The sequence below is a fragment of the Parasteatoda tepidariorum genome, chromosome 3 (genome assembly GCF_043381705.1).
Source record: "Parasteatoda tepidariorum isolate YZ-2023 chromosome 3, CAS_Ptep_4.0, whole genome shotgun sequence".
In the NCBI taxonomy this organism is placed as follows: domain Eukaryota; kingdom Metazoa; phylum Arthropoda; class Arachnida; order Araneae; family Theridiidae; genus Parasteatoda; species Parasteatoda tepidariorum.
This window is the reverse complement of record NC_092206.1, coordinates 46848452-46867811: the sequence shown is the minus strand read 5'-3', so window position 1 is coordinate 46867811 and position 19360 is coordinate 46848452. Positions and strand designations below refer to the sequence as shown.

The 19360-nt window shown below is 30.5% G+C and overlaps 1 protein-coding gene across 1 annotated transcript in view; it reads right to left on the bottom strand.

The window, feature by feature from the left end:
* Window positions 1–19360, bottom strand: part of LOC107450121 (CD9 antigen) — a 77926-nt gene that overhangs the window by 11088 nt on the left and 47478 nt on the right. Inside the window, exon 2 of the mRNA XM_021147449.3 lies at window positions 2980–3174. Coding sequence (XP_021003108.1) covers window positions 2980–3174 — 195 coding nt within the window. The remainder of the gene's footprint in view (window positions 1–2979; window positions 3175–19360) is intronic.

Genomic DNA, 19360 nt, shown 5'->3' with positions numbered 1-19360 from the left:
CACAGTATCCTTTGGCCAAGATTGTCATACTATATCGAATAAAACGATAAAGTTATGCATGAAGTAATTAATTGCATCGATCGAACGGCTGCATGAAGCTATTTCCTAATAAAATGAAATAGTAATGTATATGTTGTAAAAAAAATTAATTCGAACAAATAAAAATTATAACTGTTTAATAAATTTAAAAAAATCATAATTCAATTACATTTAAAACACATATCACATTATTTTTGCTATATATTCGGATAATTTTAGTTTTTTTTTTACCACTTAATAATTCTTAGAATCACTCTTAAAATTATTTAAGAATAACAGATTTTAAAACATTTTTCAATTTTTGCCTTGAAGTAGAGTAGAAAAAAATTACTTAAAACGATTTTTTTTTAATTGTTTAGGCTACAGGAAGTCAATAACAATGATGTTACATAAAAGAAAAGTAAGATTTCGAGGACTTTCGTCAGTGAAAAACAAAAAATTACGGATAAGTGCCAGCAATGTGCCAGCAATTGACTCAGGAGAGTTTTTTTTCTTAATCTGTTTTTACTTTTTTTTTTTTTTTTACTCATGACTTTTTTTTCTTTTTGAATCAGACAAGAATGATAGGAACAAAATGTCCTTAAGATCACCTAACTATGCCATTCTCTTTACGTAGGCTACGTTTTCTTCTCTTTTTTTTTAAATTTTTGGTCTTTTTATTTATTTATTTTAAAAGCTTAAGTTTTGCTTAAAATCAATAATGAAACTTTGACATATACTTACTTAATGAAATATACCATTGTATAAAAAAAGAAAGAAAAAGATGTATGGATAAGACGTAAGCACTTATTGATAATATATATTTTAAGAAAAATGAAACTTTATTTCAGAACTGAAAAAATAAATTGAAAGAACAGGAACTTAATTAAAGCATTTGGTTACAAAATAAACTTTTTTTCAAAGCATTTTTTTCTTCTTCGTTTCATTTAATGTTTCCCGGGCCAGCTGCGCACGAATAGTCACTGAGAAATACAATTTTGAATATCTGACTTTTTAAAAGTTCGATTCCTCAGGAACTATTCGACCTATTTTGTTTAAATTTTATACTTTGCCATATAAAATTACATTTCTTAAAATAAAAAATAAGTAATATTATATAAAACAACAAAAAATAATAAATGGTTATTAAAATTTTGTTTTTACAATGATTATATTCAAATAAAGTTATTGCATAACTGTGTGAAAAAAAGTTTTAAATTCGCTTAAGAATCATAATCTACAGTGACACAATAGAAAGATAGGGTAAAAAAATATTGATAAAAATGTGGCATCATATAATATGAACATTCCCGAACTACAAAGAAATACAGCTCAATTGCAAATCAGCTCTGGCAATAGAGCTCTAAAATGGACACTACCTGGAAAAATTGAAGGCGACAATTTTCATTTTTTGTACATTTTTGTTTTTTGGGGTGTTGAACATGAATCATTAACGCATTTTCAACTGAAGTGGTAGGATATTACCTGACAAAAAAATTTCATTCGTTTCAAAAATATACAAATAGAAAATAACAGTCGACTAGTTTCAAGCCCTTCTTGTTTTATTCATATGGATGCCGAGTCCCTTTTTAACGACATTAATTCCTCATCACTTCTTCAGAGCGAGTGGAAATGCCTTTTGCCCTGATTTGCCCCTCTCAGCTACTTTGGTTTTTGTTTTTCATCTTTATCTTCGTAGGCCGCCTTATATTTTTGTTAAATCTCAAACCACTATTTCTTCTCATATACGTCTGGCAAATCTTGAAAATGCTCGCCTATTTTTGAAACGCTTGAAACATGTCGATTGTTATTTCCTATTTGTATATTTTTTAAGCGAATGAAGTTTTATAATCAGGTGACGATGCTCATTGTTAGTTCAATGATGTTGTAGCGTAGCATCGATATTTCGTATGCTTTCTTGATATTTTAATATAAAATGTTTGCGATTTCTGTTGATTTTTGTCTTTTTATCCTCACAAAATTTTATTCTACTTAATATCCAGGACCTGATTATCGCCTAGGCCCAATAGGCATGGGCCTTAGGGCCCACAATTTCTGAGGGGCCTCAAAAATTACTATAAATTCTAATGAAAGGTGGGCTAGATTTGGTTTGGTTAAGTATTAAATAAAAAATAATTCAGCTAATCAGTGACTTTTAGCAAAAATCACCGATTTCAATTGTTTGTAATAAAATATCAATTTTTATTTTGACATATTATTGTTTTATATTTTGCTAAAATTTATAGATATATAAACTTTATCTTTGATTTTTATCTATTAGATAATAATCTTCGATTGTCTGCTTTCAAAATTTCTCAGAATGTTTATCTTGAATCATGCAGATCAATAAATTATTTTCACTGCAAGGACTACTCTTAATTTCAAAACATTTAGTAAGGGGTCCGGAAAATTTGGTGGGCCTTGGGCCTGAATTTGTCTTGATCGGTCCCTATTAATATAATTTTATAGTCTTTGGATAAAACAACTTCTCTTGAAGTTATGTCTCTTCGTTATTATTTCTTAATTTACAACTAAAAAAGTCATGTTAGAATCTCGCTTAATTTCAGAGCTGGGTTTGAAACCAGACATCACACACAGAAGCTCATGGCAAGCACCTCCACATTTCTGGGGGCCCCCTAAATGTTACAAATAATTGCTTTTTGAGTTTTTCTTTTAAGATGTGTCTATTAGAGTTATGATTTAACAAAAAGTTGAATAAAAATAAGCACAAATTTATTAATATATCGTAATTTACTTTGTTTATAAATAATTTAAAAACATTTCATAGTTAAAGAATATGTAAATTTAGTTTTAGCTAACGAACAGGGTGCTCCTTGCCTAGGACACCCGTATTTCTAGATCAGGCAATGATCACACACCACTTCATTCTTATTGAGTAACAGTGACAGTATAATTGAGTAACAGTATAATTCAGTTTCAGTAACAGAAATGTTATCTTACCGTTCCAAGCATACACGGACTCTCCTGTAATGCTCCACAACAACCGAGTAATCCAATAAGAAACATGATTGCCCCCGCTGCCATTAATATAAATATAGCTACGAAATACATATAGCTGTCTTCTGTATTTCCAAGATAAACAGAACTGTCGATGTACAGCCATATTGAAACTGCAAGCACACCGATTCCAGCTAACTATAACAGAAGAAAGACGGAATTATAAAACAAGCCATTATCATAACAGTGAAATTGAAATAAGCTTTAATACATATTTATAGATTAATTTCCTTGTAATCTTATAATTCTTTTTTACTATATCTTCAAACTTGAGAAAGAAAATGTTCAATGCAAACCTTTTTTTAACACTTTATCAAGTGTGGTCCAACTTCATTCAAATTTTGAACGTGCATGATTTTAAATATAAGCCCCAATATGTTTTAAGAAAATATTTAAATTACATAAAACACATAAACAAATTTGCGAAAAAAAAGAAATCATTTAGCAGTGATTCAAAACGCACTCAATTTTAAAAAATAGCAATCAAATGTTCCCTTTAATTAACGCTCTAAAACGTTTTAACTCAGCCTATTTTGTTACTCACATTTCTTTTATTTTTAATTTTAAAAAACACTGATATTAATAAACTATTCAAAAAAGAAACTGCAAAATTTCCATTAAAAAAATTCAGATTAAATTTTCTTTCCAAATATTTCTATGCAGCATACATAAGAAACAGAAAAACAGACACTAAATAAACAAATTTAATGAGCATAACTGTAAAGATTGATTAGTTTTATATTGAATTTAATGGAACTAATCGAAAGCGGCTAAACAGCGCCAGACATAAAATTACTACTCAGTGCAATGGAATCAAATTGCGATATAAACCAAGTCTGAAGCAAAATTAGAATTGTTTTCCACGAAATAAAAAACGTGGAAGATTATTAGAGTGCGGGATCATGAAATTCGTAATTGCCTGATAAAGATCAACTCCTAGGGGGAGGGTTTGCCTAATTATTAAAAAGGAAGATCAGAATTTAATAATAATTTTCATATTTAATTGGATAACAAAATAATTTTCCTCAAATCAAAATCACTATATTTAAAAACAATGAATTCCGAGGTCTCATACGTTCTTCAAAATGTAGATTCAATTAAATCTTATTGGTTGAGTATTTAATAATTATTTTTGAATGAAACATGAAACAAAACAAAATAATAGAACAACCAATCTCAAGAAGAAACAAACCTAAAGTAGATAAATAAATTTAAAACGTAATTTTAAATTACTTCTCTGCAAATGTTTTATTAAACTCACAAATAGACTACACGACATCCTTATGTAAGTCTGATTAATAGACTACCATGAATTCCATAGTATACAAAACATATAGCTTGTTTAAAAACTAAAAGACATTACATTTTCCGTAATTGAGTACCTAATAAAGCGCTCTCTCTTATATGTGACCAACAAATCACTGCAGTATAATAAATATTAACAATTGAAGATAACTATTAATCAATTCAATTTTTTTTAAAGAAAAAATATAACTATTTCAAAAGGTTTCCATCTAATTGGAAAACGGAGTGGTTTTAAATCCATTTAATTTATGGGGCAACTAGGGTTGCAGTGGCAGGTTAATATTTATTGAGGCAGTATATGAAGAAAAGAAAAAAGGCGTCTTCTTATTTAAAGTTCATTATCCTCGGTAATTTATGGAAAATAGTTTTCTGAAGAAACTTAAATTGATTACCTTGTCTTATCTTTACAAGGAGAGAATCTTAATAATGCACATACGGATTCGTTAAATTGCCAACTCATTTTTGTTTCAGTCTATTCTTTATAATAACAGTTGAGAAACGCATTATTTTTTGTTTTTAAATTCGACTGGCATAGTTTTGCAATATAAGAATAAAAAACTGACAATCCAGATCAAAAACTAGGTTGTCCTGGAGGAATTTTCCTTTGAAGGCCTTGGCCTACCTTAGGTTGTCGTGAAAAATATGATGAAGACGTTGTTTTAGTTTTGTTTAGTGATCTCAATTAATAAACATATGAACACACATTTGTAGGCTAATTAGTAAATTAAGTCATCGCAAACCGTTGCTGTCATTTTGAAATGCATCAGGTTCTTTCGTAAAGTCTCCATAATTTACTTATCAGCGTAACAGGTGGCTCAGGGGATAGAGCGCTCGCTTCCGATGGGGTACCTGGGTTTGAATCCCAGCAATGGCTGGTCGATGCCAATTCCGCACCTGGTATGCACCGACCACAGGGCTGACATAAAATAACCTCAGTGGTAGACGGTCTCTTAGCCGTCAGGCTGACCGTGTAAGTTTTTCGTGGTTTCCTTCTCCATGTAATGCAACTGCGGGTAAGTTACATCAAAAAAGTCCTCCAGAAAGACAAATTTCTCCCAATACCAAGAGTTCCCTTGTCTTCTGCATTGGGATCTAAATTAAAAGGCTACAGAGTTGAACATAGGTAGTCGTAAACTCAAAATAGGGGTCAACTGTTCAACGGCAGTTATGAAATAAAAGAAAATCAGCCTGACAAGCTTTATTCTGATTGCAAAAAAAAGAAGCTAATTTTAGGTTAGAATAAATAATTTTACTTAAGTCTTATCTTTACATCTTAATCTCTTCCATAATCTAGGAGTGAAGCTGAATACTAGCTACACCACCGTCTCGTTTTTATTTTCTATTCTTTGTACTTGACGCATACGAAGCTCTGTAATTTTTTTTTTAAATGTGACTAGCATCTTGTTTAATTATCTTAATACAAATATATATGTCTCAGGTTAATTGAAAAATAAAGCTTCTTAACAAACCGACTCAGTCATTTGCATAGCTTATTTTAAGTCTCCATTGTAAGCTTATTTTAAGTCTCCATTGTATCCTGATCAGCCAAACACTTTTCATACTGTTTGCAGTAAATCCCAATAATTTTAGTCTAATAAGAAAATATGTCAATCAATGCTCAATTAACCTGATATTTTAAATGGTTTGTAAAGATCACAGACAGATACCTTTAAGGGAATTAAAAAGATATTATTCGTAGCTCTATTAGTCTAATTCACCAAACTTTTCTATTCGAAGCACAGGCATAAAAACGAAGCGAATTCAGGCTGTTTGAAGTAAATTTTCGTATAGTTTTTAATTAGCCTAATGGCATAAATATAAAAAGGCTGAAATTTAACCGACTGGATAGAAAATCATATTCATTTTCACTCCGAGTTGGAAGCATAAATTTTCGTATAGTTTTTAATTAGCCTAATGGCATAAATATATAAATGGACTGATAGTAAGAAGACTGAAATTTAATCGACTGGATGGAAAATACATATTCCTTTTCACTCCAAGTTGGGAGCATAAATTTTCGTTTAGTTTTTAATTAGCCTAACGGCATAAATATATAAATGGACTGATAGTAAAAAAGACTGAAATTTAACCGACTGGATAGAAAATACATATTCCTTTTCACTCCGAGTTGGAAGCATAAGGCTTCTATCATAGCTTTCCATCTCACTCTATTGCGAGTTGGAAGCATAAATTTTCGTATAGTTTTTAATTAGCCTAATGGCATAAATATATAAATGGACTGATAGTAAGAAGACTGAAATTTAACCGACTGGATAGAAAATACATATTCATTTTCACTCCTAGTTGGAAGCATACATTTTCGTATAGTTTTTAATTAGCCTAATGGCATAAATATATAAATGGACTGATAGTAAGAAGACTGAAATTTAACCGACTGGATAGAAAATATATTCCTTTTCACTCCGAGTTGGAAGCATAAGGCTTCTATCATAGCTTTCCATCTCACTCTATTGCGAGTTGGAAGCATAAATTTTCGTATAGTTTTTAATTAGCCTAATGGCATAAATATATAAATGGACTGATAGTAAGAAGACTGAACCGACTGGATAGAAAATACATATTCTTTTTCACTCCGAGTTGGAAGCATAAATTTTCGTATAGTTTTTAATTAGCCTAATGGCATAAATATATAAATGGACTGATAGTAAGAAGACTGAACCGACTGGATAGAAAATACATATTCTTTTTCACTCCGAGTTGGAAGCATAAATTTTCGTATAGTTTTTAATTAGCCTAATGGCATAAATATATAAATGGACTGATAGTAAGAAGACTGAACCGACTGGATAGAAAATACATATTCTTTTTCACTCCGAGTTGGAAGCATAAATTTTCGTATAGTTTTTAATTAGCCTAATGGCATAAATATATAAATGGACTGATAGTAAGAAGACTGAACCGACTGGATAGAAAATACATATTCTTTTTCACTCCGAGTTGGAAGCATAAATTTTCGTATAGTTTTTAATTAGCCTAATGGCATAAATATATAAATGGACTGATAGTAAGAAGACTGAACCGACTGGATAGAAAATACATATTCTTTTTCACTCCGAGTTGGAAGCATAAATTTTCGTATAGTTTTTAATTAGCCTAATGGCATAAATATATAAATGGACTGATAGTAAGAAGACTGAACCGACTGGATAGAAAATACATATTCTTTTTCACTCCGAGTTGGAAGCATAAATTTTCGTATAGTTTTTAATTAGCCTAATGGCATAAATATATAAATGGACTGATAGTAAGAAGACTGAACCGACTGGATAGAAAATACATATTCCTTTTCACTCCGAGTTGGAAGCATAAATTAAGACTGAAATTTAACCGACTGGATAGAAAATACATATTCCTTTTCACTTCGAGGTGGGAGCATAAGGCTTCTATCATAGCTTTCCATCTCACTCTATTTGTGACCAGATATTTTGTTCCTATCTATGTCTTTCCTATTGTTTTCAATTCGTTTACAATCGTCCTGAGCGAAGTATTTTTAAGTCTTCCTTTTTTTCTATTGCACTGAGGATTCCAATCAAAAACTCGTTTTACGTTTATTTTTTTACGTTTTTGTAGAACATAACCAATCCATTTCCATTCACGTTTTTAAATTTCCGGATCCATTGGTTTGGATAGAAAATAACGGTGATTTTTCCAGCAACGAAGCTAAGAGTCAAATTTTTTAACAGGGTGCGTAGCCAAATTTCTCAACAAAAAATAAGCAACTTTTAAGTACTTTTCAAGCACTCAAAAAATATTTTTAAGCACTATATACATTAACAAAATGCAAAATAATTTTACACAGACTTTACATGACCATGATAAAACAACTAGTTTACGACAAGGAACTCCTTTCTTTATTATATTCGCCGTTATGAAATGTTCAAGAAATTTTTCGGTTCGATATCAAAGGGTGCTAAATGAAGTCTGAAATTGAGAATATCTTGCAAAATGCAGTTGCGTTGCACATGAGAGAGCAATAATCTCACCGAACCCAGCTCATAGTACGTGGCGAAGATCAACATGGTAAAGAAAAAAGACTCATTTTCGAAAAGGGAAAATTAAGCACTTTTTAAAAACACCCAATGAAAAAAGCACCTGCAAGGGCTTTTAAAAAACGAAAATAAGCACCTTTAAGCAGTTTATAAAAACGCTACGCACCCTGTTTAATTATCCAACGATATATACAAACAGGATATCGGGTATACATTAAAAAAAGTAAATATTAAAACAATTGTAAGATATTAAAAAATAATTAAAATAGTATTATAACTTCTAACTAAATGTGAGAAAAAATTTGTATTCTATTTTCTGGCAACAGAAGATGGTTGAGACAAGTCTAAATGAAGTTGATAAAGTGGAATGTGTCTTTATTAGACAAGTAATTTGATCCCTCCGAAACATTCTTTTCGAATTCGTGAGACGGGACAGTTTGACCTTGAATAACTAGAAGCGAACACGAAAATCGCGGTAAACAGATTAGAGAAGGATCAAGTTACATTTTATCAGCAGAAGGGGGTAGGACATGCATGGATTTATTATAATCCTAACATATTTTCTCTAAAGTAGAAGATTTTTGGATGATTTTTTGAAACTTTTAATTATATTCAGATCTAGTTAATAATTCATTATCTATTTAATATTTTGGTTCACCTCATTAAATTGTTTATAAGTAAAATGCCAATGAAAAAGAAAGAGCAATTTTATTATTAAGAATTAATTTTTCGAATGACAATCTACATTTAATAAATTACTTTTTAAGACATTTGTTTATAATAAAATGTATTAGCATTTTCCATCGCGCTTTTCAACTGAAAAATATGTAACTAAAGTCGTTAAAGTAATGTGTTTTCCTAATAACCATTTCGACGTTCGAGATTTTTATTTCAGTTTCCATTTCAAAGAAAACCCTAATTTGGCTTATTTTATTCATTTTCAACTGACGTATTACACACCAAAACCAAATTAATTTAACACCTCGACTAAATTTAGCTCCATTACATCGAATTAAACTGCTGGAGCATAAAATCCAATTTGAAATAATTTATGATAAGAAAATTTCATTTCTCTCATTTTATTTTACAACTGCGTTGAACAGCCGACCTAATTCTGAGTTTAATACTGTCAATGTTCAATTCCGTAGCCTTGTAATTTTAACCCAGAAGACAAAATAATTCACGGATCAAGTATTGGACAAACTAAACCTTCTTGAAGGACTGATGGAACTAATCGGCATTTGCGTTACACGGAGAGGAAAATAACGAAAACCTCCCATGGTTAGCCCGATGCCAGGGGATTCTAATCTATGATCCGTCTACCTTTGAGGATATATTACGTCAGTATGGTGGTCCTGGCGAGTCGGGAGCATAAGTCGTATTAACTAGCCACGTTTGGGATTCCAACCTGGCTCACCTGAGGAAGGAGAACGCTCTATCCCCTAAGCCACATCGGCTCCATTCTTAAGTATTATCAAAATAAAGTAGTATTTTATTGGTTCTTGCACTTTTTGGTTCTTTCAGAAGTGCCTTAACATACTTTATTTATGAAGACGTGGTTCGGTCGAAAGAAGGTTGGTGAATTAGAGTTCCATAGCCGAAAAAAAATTAGGAACTGCTGCTATAGTTGTTCTTAAAATATTAATTAAACTTTAAAAATCACCGTTACATGTCTTACCAAACAGGGAAAAAATGAAGGAATAAAGTCTGTTAGAAACGTTCCGTTAAAATACTGTTCTATAATAAAAACAGGAAAACAGCAAAAACGAAACAAGAAATATTTTTCAATTCTTCACACATAAAGTGTTGAAAAAATAAAGAAATTAGCTTGCCTAATTTTTTTTCTTTTTTCTTAAAGCAATACAAAATTCGTGGTTCAGTATTAAGTAACCTAGTTTCAACTTCGCTTTTCCCTTTGTCAGAACATTCATTTGATAATTGTTAAGATGTCTTTTCAACTGCCTTGGGCAGAAAACGCAGGTATTAATAATCTAAGTTTTTACTAATCTAATATTTTACTTAATAATTTATTTTTTTAAAACAAGTTAAGTATTCTGTAAAGCAATATTAATAAGCAAAGAATAATGCCAGAAATTACATTATTTATCGTCTTCAATAAAACGTTATGCATTTAAAATTATCTTAGGAAGAAAAAAGCTTTAAAAATACATAAAATATTAGTAATCTAATTTATTCTTACTTATATGTAAGAAAAAAGCTCTCGATTAGTATTTATTAATGATTACATTGATCAACAACTAATGAGTATAATAATCTGTTGATTACAGCATTTATAATCTACAATAAAACGATGTACAATCAAAATATTCTTATGTAGAAAAAAGAAAACTTTTGATTCGTAATTATTAATGATTTAATTGGAAATGGGATGGGCATAGGATGGATTGCCGCTCCACCGATTTTAGTTTAATCAATTTATTGTGCGTAGCCAAATTTTTCAACAAAAAATAAGCACTCAAAAAATATTTTTAAGCACTTTGAAAAATATCATAATTAGACAGGATTGGCACATTTTTGACAATTGATGGTTTTATCCGGTTTTATTTACAGTGACGAAGATGATGGCACGTCACAAACGATGAAATTAAGAAGAAAAATGACATTTTTTATCGCTAATAGAGAAAAAAAAATTTGACAATGTTAAGTTGGTTCCCGAAATCGGCAGAAATTCAAGAGATTTGTCGATTCTATTACAGAGGGCGGAAAATTAAATGCGAAATTGAGAATTTCTTGTAAAATGCAGCAGGGCTGCACATGAGAGACAAAAATCCTTACCACTGAATCCAGCTCAGTATACGCAAGCGGCGACCCGCAAGTATTTCATCAAACATGTAAAACAAATGGTGTTTTCATACACTACAGACCGACGGTACGCCAAAATAGATTGGGGTTGAACTAATTGTGAAAACGTTGAATAGGACATGTCTTTTTGTATAATTTGTGGCGAAAATCAACATGGTAAAGAAAAATATCACATTTCGGAAAAGGGAAAATGAAGCAGTTTTTAAAAATACCCATGGAAAAAAGCACATTTAAAGGCTTTTAAAAAACGAAAATTGAAAATAAGCACCTTTAAGCACTTTTTTTAAAACGCTACGCACCCTGATTAACAACTGAACAGTCGAATAATCTATAAATAAATATTAATAAATAACCAGTAATACAAGGGGTAAACAATTAGTTAAAAGTGTACGGTAAAACGGAATTAATAATGATTTCATTTATCAAATACTAATGTGTCAATTATTGTATAAATTAAAATTCGTAAATAATCAGCAACTGGAAAACTTTGTTCTGTGTGAATATTAGGTTATTTTATTATTTAAAAAAAAAAAACTATGAATAAATAATAATAGCTCCAAGAGCTTTTTTCCCCCCACCCATAATAAAGTCAACACTTTCCATTCATTCATTACTTTGCTATAAGCTTTTGGCCGTACCTAACGACCAGAAATGACATAATTTCTTTTTAAACAGAGCCAATTTTTTTTTTCCATGCCAAACAACACTATTGTTCATCATCACGCCCAGTGTCTCTTGTCACAACACGTTCTAGACAAGACAGGAAAAAAAAAAAATGAAAGTTATTCAAGTCTGGCAGAAACACAGGAAACCATAGGGGAAAAAAAGATGTGTACCGATTCGACAAGACAGGCAAAGCAAAGGAGGAACCCTGGCGCGAAAGTGGCAGATATTTTCTTCATTATTTATTTATTTCCAGATCCCAACCACCCACTTCTTCATTCAGAAGAAACATTCATCCATCTTGGAACGCTTCTTGTCAAGGTCGAGACCCAGCAGCAGCGGGAAGACGCTGGTTTCCACGCATCACGTAATATGAAACCACTCACAGAAAAGATGGTGCGCTTTGTATTTCGGCGATTTTTGTTTCATTTATTCAGCGGGTACTCAACATTTCCGTATGTCCTCAGCTTTTGCTCAGTTAGAGGCACAAATGGAAATCGGACCTTTTCCCCATCGATTTGATTTTCAAATCTGGTTTCTCACGTACGCCAAAACGGCGGTATATTAATGACGAGCGCCAAAAAGAGATATGTGACACTCGTAGCGTGATGCAGAATAACATTTTGAATTTTAAAGTTGCACACGGCGTGCAATGTCAGGATGGATTTGAAAGGAAAAGCGAGCTGGTTCTAGAACTTTCCATTTCTAAACTGATACTTGAGCTGCAAGTTGCTTAGTTAAAAATGCATCAAATCATCATCCAGAAAGAAATGCATTTTTTTGATTCTCTTGCCTTATGACTGCTTTTTCCCAACGTTGTTAAAATATAGGATAATTCTATATTCACATGTTTTACAAGAAATATACTAAAATCAGCTCCAATTATTTTAAATAATTTGTAACTCAAAACGTTTATTAGTTATCGTAATTTGTTAAAAATATGAGAAAAACTTTTAATTTATGCAACGAAAGATTTTATGTAACATATTTGCGTTAAATCTTATTAAAGAATTATTTACTTGTCTAGAAAAATGCTGCATTCCCTTTGGAGAAACATATTAGATGAATTTGAGAAACCACAAATCCGTGGTCAGTTTTGATTTTTTTGTGAAAGATCTCTCGTATTTGTGGGAATTCTACTTATAATTTTCTGAATCTAAAGTTACCGCAGAATCGGATTTATTCTATCAAGGTCAAGTTTTTGTTGAGCAGGAAAAAACACAAGAAGTCTCTCAAGAATATATAGTTTTAAAATTATGAATTAAAAATGTTCATCGACATCAACCAAAAAATAATGAAGGACCCATTTTTAAAACGAAAAGTATTGTGAAGTATACGTTTTGACCATTAATATTTGGTAAAGAGTCTGATTTTGCAGTAAAATAAATTGTAAATGATGCATTTTAACGATTACAAATTTTTTGAACCCCAAATATCTCCTTATTTCAAAATGTCTACAAATGTTATATTACATTTTTTTTTAGGATTAGAACTATATTATAACCCATCCTTCATAAAGGACGTTACTCTCTTACAAGAAATATAGCCTTTAATAGCTCTAATGGACTTGTGGGAAAATAGAGATACAATCAACATCAATAATAAATTGTGAGGGGGAGAGAACATCTCAGAAAGATAGGCAAGTTATATCGAAATTTATCTCNTCGAGATTACAAGATCAGAACTAAATATGTTCTAAAAAGTAGATACATGAAACATAAGAATAACTTTTAATAAATATGTATGTTATAGTAGACAATAAGTCTAAGTGCAACAATGATAATTTTATTTTTAAAACAAAGACAAAAATGATTAGGCATTAAATAGAAAAAAATTAGTTTACATTAAACTTAAAATGTGATTTTTCCGAAGAAAAAAAATGAATTTCTATTTCGAAAAAAAATTTGACACAACATGGTTTTCAGAAGAAACTCTTCGACATAGGAATTGAAATTTACATTAGGTTGATATATAATGCTAAGGGGAATTTTTTTTTTATTTTATATAACAAGGTTTTCGAGTTATCGAGAGTATTCTGTATAAAGTTATCTAATTTTATTATACAATAATTTTAAGTTTTAATATCTTATAAACATTCATTTTTTGACAAGTGATTACTTTTATAATAAATTTTGTGTAAAAACTATGTTTAAACAACGTGGTGCTACAAATTTATAAATACTTTTACTACGACGCTCTTCAAACAATAAAAGTGCATGACGTCATCCAATATTTTTTTTAGCAACCTCTCTGATGTATTTTTACAAGAAACTATTGTTGGAACCACAAAGCGGAGAATGAACGCCTTGTAAATATGTACAGATGTCCCATTAGTCGTTTTGTTTAGTTATTGCTAATAAATCTTCCTATCCGATCAATAGTACTGCCCTGGCGACCGAATAATTACAACAATAGTTGATATTTATAGCGGGCCTGACTGTATTTTCCATGTTCTATCAGATGCTGGTAGCGCGATCGTTAATATTATAGTTCAAGTGTATTGTTATTAATTTCTCGCCTGTCTTACTAATTCAATGTAATTCACATCTGCTGTTCTTGACTACTGCATGAATATGTTAATCACCCTTAGTAATCCAGGCGTTAGCAATTATTTGCATTGTTAATAAATCAATCCTGTCTATGGCAGCTGAGAAAGTGTAATTTATTCAGAGGGGAAAGAGAAAGTCGTCAATGAGATTTAAATTTTCTTATTCACACACCTTTTAGAAAGAATACTTTTCTCAACAATGCGATCCTTGCCGTTATCTTTATAATATGTTATCTTATTGTGTTATCTATAATTTTATCTTCACGTTTTCGAAATGGGTTATAATTATTCCCTTTTAAACTTAAAATTCCGAGCTAAATCAAGTAGTCGTTTTTTTTAATATTGTATTATTTTTGAAATTAACAAATAAAATTAAGAAATTGTTATTGTACAATATTTTGGTTTTATTTTAATTTTTTTCTCGTAAGTTTTATGAGTGGATATTATCTTAAATTGTATTATGAGTTTTTTCTTAGTTCTTCTGATAAAGACGTGTTTTGATGTTATTGGGATTGCAATTTTTTTTTAAAATCTGAAACTATGTTCCTAACCTCCTATAAACCTCCCTCCAAGAACTTATCATTAATAATTAGTAAGAATTGAGTATAGAATGTTTACTATTTATCTTTTATCTGCGATGTATTATCATGTGTCGTTCATGGGTTGCAATAATGCCAGTGGCACAACTAAAAAAACACGCGTTTTGAACTAAGAACAGGTGTAAATATGAAAATGCACATTCTTTCAGCAGCAATGCTAGCACAACTCATAATTCAACTTGAAGGTAATCTTCGTTTAAGCAAACTAAAGCAATAACATCTTATGCATTTTCCTTAGCAATGAAAACTTTAAACCCACTTATCTCAAAACATGCTTTTTTGAGTTGTGCCGCTATTGCAGCCCATGAGGGGTAAGGAAATGGTATATAAGGGAAGGTATTAAGGAAACTCTTGTCCAAAGAGCTGCGTTTATCTAAAGATTAATTTAATCCACATTAGTATTTTATGTAAAAAATAAATACATTATCTTCTATGGCAGTTGTATCCAACGCCCAGGCCATGGACCGGTACCAGTCCGTAGATCAAATGATACTTAAGGAACATTAAAACTATTTCCATTTTAAAAACTGTTGTTTATATCTCTCGCGTTTCTACGATTGGGAGGGATTGCTTCATTTTCCTTTCAAACTCAATGCGTTGCTCCATGTTCCTTTCAACCGGGAGCTGACCACTTAAAGATGCACTAATACCGTGCATGCAATTGCATTTTATTTTGAAGCCATGTTTAAATACAGGTCATTTAAAATTATTAAATCAAAACAAACTAAAATATAAACCGTCAACGTTCCTTACCCTCTCACCGTCCCCAAGCCACAGTAAAATTATTAAACCTTGATTGGTCCACGAAGATAAAAAGGTTGGAGAGCACTGCTCTATGGGTTTTCTTTTACCAGATACGGATCATTTTATCAGATCTGTTCTGCGACATAGAGCTTTTGGAGCCCGCTCCAAATAATATAAGTTTATAGTTCGACGGTTGAAGCTTGTTAATCGCTTTACAATTTAATAATAATTCTTTTATCAATATTTAAAATATTTCTTTCAGAATATTAAACCACAATAAAAAAATTAAAAATATCTCCACTCTTTCTTTAAGATGAAAAAGCAGTTGGAACATATTTGTTTGTTTTCGAAAGACACCGTCAGAACAGTTTGGAGCGGGTTTCGAAGGTCTTGGAGCTCACCCAGGACTTAAGGTAACCTTTGGTCTTTGTATTTACATATATGCATCAAAAACATTTTCATTACTTAATTAACTATAACTGTGAGTGAATAAAAATGAGGTGACACTATTTATAAAATTAAATAAATTAATTATGAATAAATTAATACGCAAACTAATAATAAATAAATTAATAAAAAATAAAATAATAATAAATAAATTAATACATAAATTAATAACAAATAAATTAATAATAAATAAATTATAATCCCATTCAAATCTTATATATTTCTTCAATAATTATGGAATATTTTTTTCCGATGAATAAATTATCTTGAGAAAATTGTTCTAACATAGGGGTGCACAACCTATATCCTACGGGCCACATGCGGCCCGCCAACTGTTGATATGCGGCCCGAGGGAACTTCTGAACGCAGTCAAAATTTATTTTAATTTGGTTTTTATTTAAACATTATAAATTTCCTTTTATTGAATTATTTAATTCAAATTTATATTACTCTATAGAATACGTATTTTTTTCTTTCTTTTTTCGCACTTTCATTCTGTAAGCTTCTTTTTGGTTAGAATTTATATCACCCCTCCCAATATGTATGCATATTTATGTATATTAATAAATTCATTATTGTGAAAAATGGAAAAAGTTTTTTTTAAAAAATGTATTAGTGTTTTTAGTTTTAAATAAATTCAAATAACTAAAAATATTTAATTTTCTGCAAATATGTTATTAAGTTTACTGATAAAAATATCTGGTGCTTATAACACTAATGTTCTAACTAATGATAAAAATCATCATATTTGCCGCTAACGTGATTAATATATGCGTGTAGCCCTTCTTAAATCTACGTGCTGTGCAAGTGGCCCTTCACTCAAAATAGTTGCGCACCCCTATTCTAACAAAATAAAAGTCTCCCAGCTTTGGCTTTTTTAAATATGCAGACTCTAAATTATTACATACAAGTTTAAGCAGTAGAAAGATAAAACATCACAAAATTTTACCACAGTAAAAATTTTTATTCGATGCTAATATATCACACCAACTCAAAGCATAGCATATCAACAAACTTCCAACTACAAAGCCTAGTGACTCTAAAAAAAAAAGGATACTAAAAAGAAAAGTTTTAAGCCGTATCTTTCACCTGCCAAACAGAAGGGGGCTAAACATACACCTCAGCAAACAATAGTCTTTGTCTGCAATCCACGTTTTTATTTAAGCCGCATTATTAATGGTTTAAGACAGTAGCCCAGGGCAAAAGGGAAGAGAAATCCCGTGAGAAGAATATACACAAGAAAAAGTTCAGCATCAAAATAAACAAAGAGAGAAACAAATGGAGTCTTTATTTAGAAACATAGAGCGAAAAAATATGGAAATTTAATACAACTTTTTTTTAGACTTCCGTGCTCGAAAGAGAACATTTTCCTTAAAACTCAATTTCATTTTCGACCCCTCCCTTTCGTAGTAAGTCTTAAATAAAGTTGTAAAACTACTTTAACACAGCCCCGTTTATTGCATCAAAAGAAATTAAATTTGACTCAGCTTGCATCATGCAACTTTAGTCAATAACTGTAAGTACTTTCCACGCGGCTTCATTGTATTCACTTCCAGTAGCACAGAAGAAGAAAAAAAATTAGGAGTGAAGAAAGTAAAGATTTACTGATGAAAGGAAAAGAAGAAGAAAAAATTACGTCCTCGTCTTAGTTTATAAATCAAGAAAATTTCCTTTACGAAAAGTTTTCTAGTCACCTTTCCATGAAACAAAATTTTTCGGTTTTGTAGTTGTTTTCAGTTTCTATGAAAATTACAAATCTTGCTTTACGAATAAAATTTGATTATCAAATAAAATTCGTTTTAATAATTTAGACAGTTGAATCAATCTTAATATTGATGAAATAGGAATTCACTAACAATTTTTTTTTTTTTTTTAAGTGAGCCTTTTTAAAGATTGACCAAGGTTGGGGTGGGATTTAGGTTGTCGCCTAGCTTTAATCAAGAAATTTGACTTATAAAAACGGTTCTGTTATCCTTTCAATAAAGCAAAATTTCTCATTTTTGTGTGAATTATATTGTATAGCACCATTCCTGGCTATTTTCAGCCTGGCTCGTGCTTTACAAATGAGGTTTGATTATCAAATAAATTTCGTTTTAATGAAAGAGAAACTTGATCGAATTGTTAAAACAAAAATGGTAAAAAAATTTTAAATAATTTATTTTGAATTTTTGATCGATTTTAAATATTATTTATCATTTAAAATCTTTTTATCAAGCATAATTCCTTCTCATTAGTCGAAATACAATACGTTTCAATATAAAAATAATCTCTGTTCATCCTGCTGAGCCTCCGGGATGGCTCAGTGGTTAAGGCACTGAACTATCATTGTGAAAAACTGGGGTTCGGTTCTTAAAGGCGGCTTGAAGCTTAACTCAGCTTGTGTGGGAAGTAAAGGCTTGCAGTGCGCAGTGCTGACCACATATTTACAATCATGCCAAAGGTCACGAAATTGTGAAGCCTTAACCTCCATAAGCCTCTAGCCCACAACGATCTGTTGTGGGAATGCCTCACTTTTACAGTTCATACTGTTATCAGGGGAGATAACAGCAGACATACAAAAAAAGAGGAAAATTGAGTCAAGTAGCTAGATTTTTACGCAAGTAATAATACACGTTAAGGAAAAGATAACCATTCATTAATAATTCATTCATAAGAAAAATAAATAATATACAAAAAACAGATAATCGTGGAACGGCGGAAGATTTTCAGGCCTGTGATATAATTGTTGTTTAACGATTTGTATTGCAATTTATAATAACTTTTTAAATTTCCTTAATAAAAATCTAATTAAAATGTAATTAAGTAATTTTCAACTTACAACTTAATTAGATAATTTGCAATTCAATGAAAAGAGGTATTAACTTAAATGATTCAGATAACTTTCAAAGCAAAGCAAAATAGTTGTCCTATAAATAACCATAGACTGTAATTTGTAGTTTTTGAACAATTAGCACTTTATAATTAATTATTGAATTACCCCTCATTTCTTTCATGAAAAGTAATCATACAAATTTTATTTTTGTAAAAGAAGTGGAAAATAAATGGAATTAATCGAACCAGAATAAATATCTTTCAAAGAATTCTAGTGTTCAAGATATTAAACCTAGCATTTCAAAGCACATTTTGATAAAAATACAAATTAAATTGTTTCCATTTACATCCATATTAAAAATTCATTTATGGAA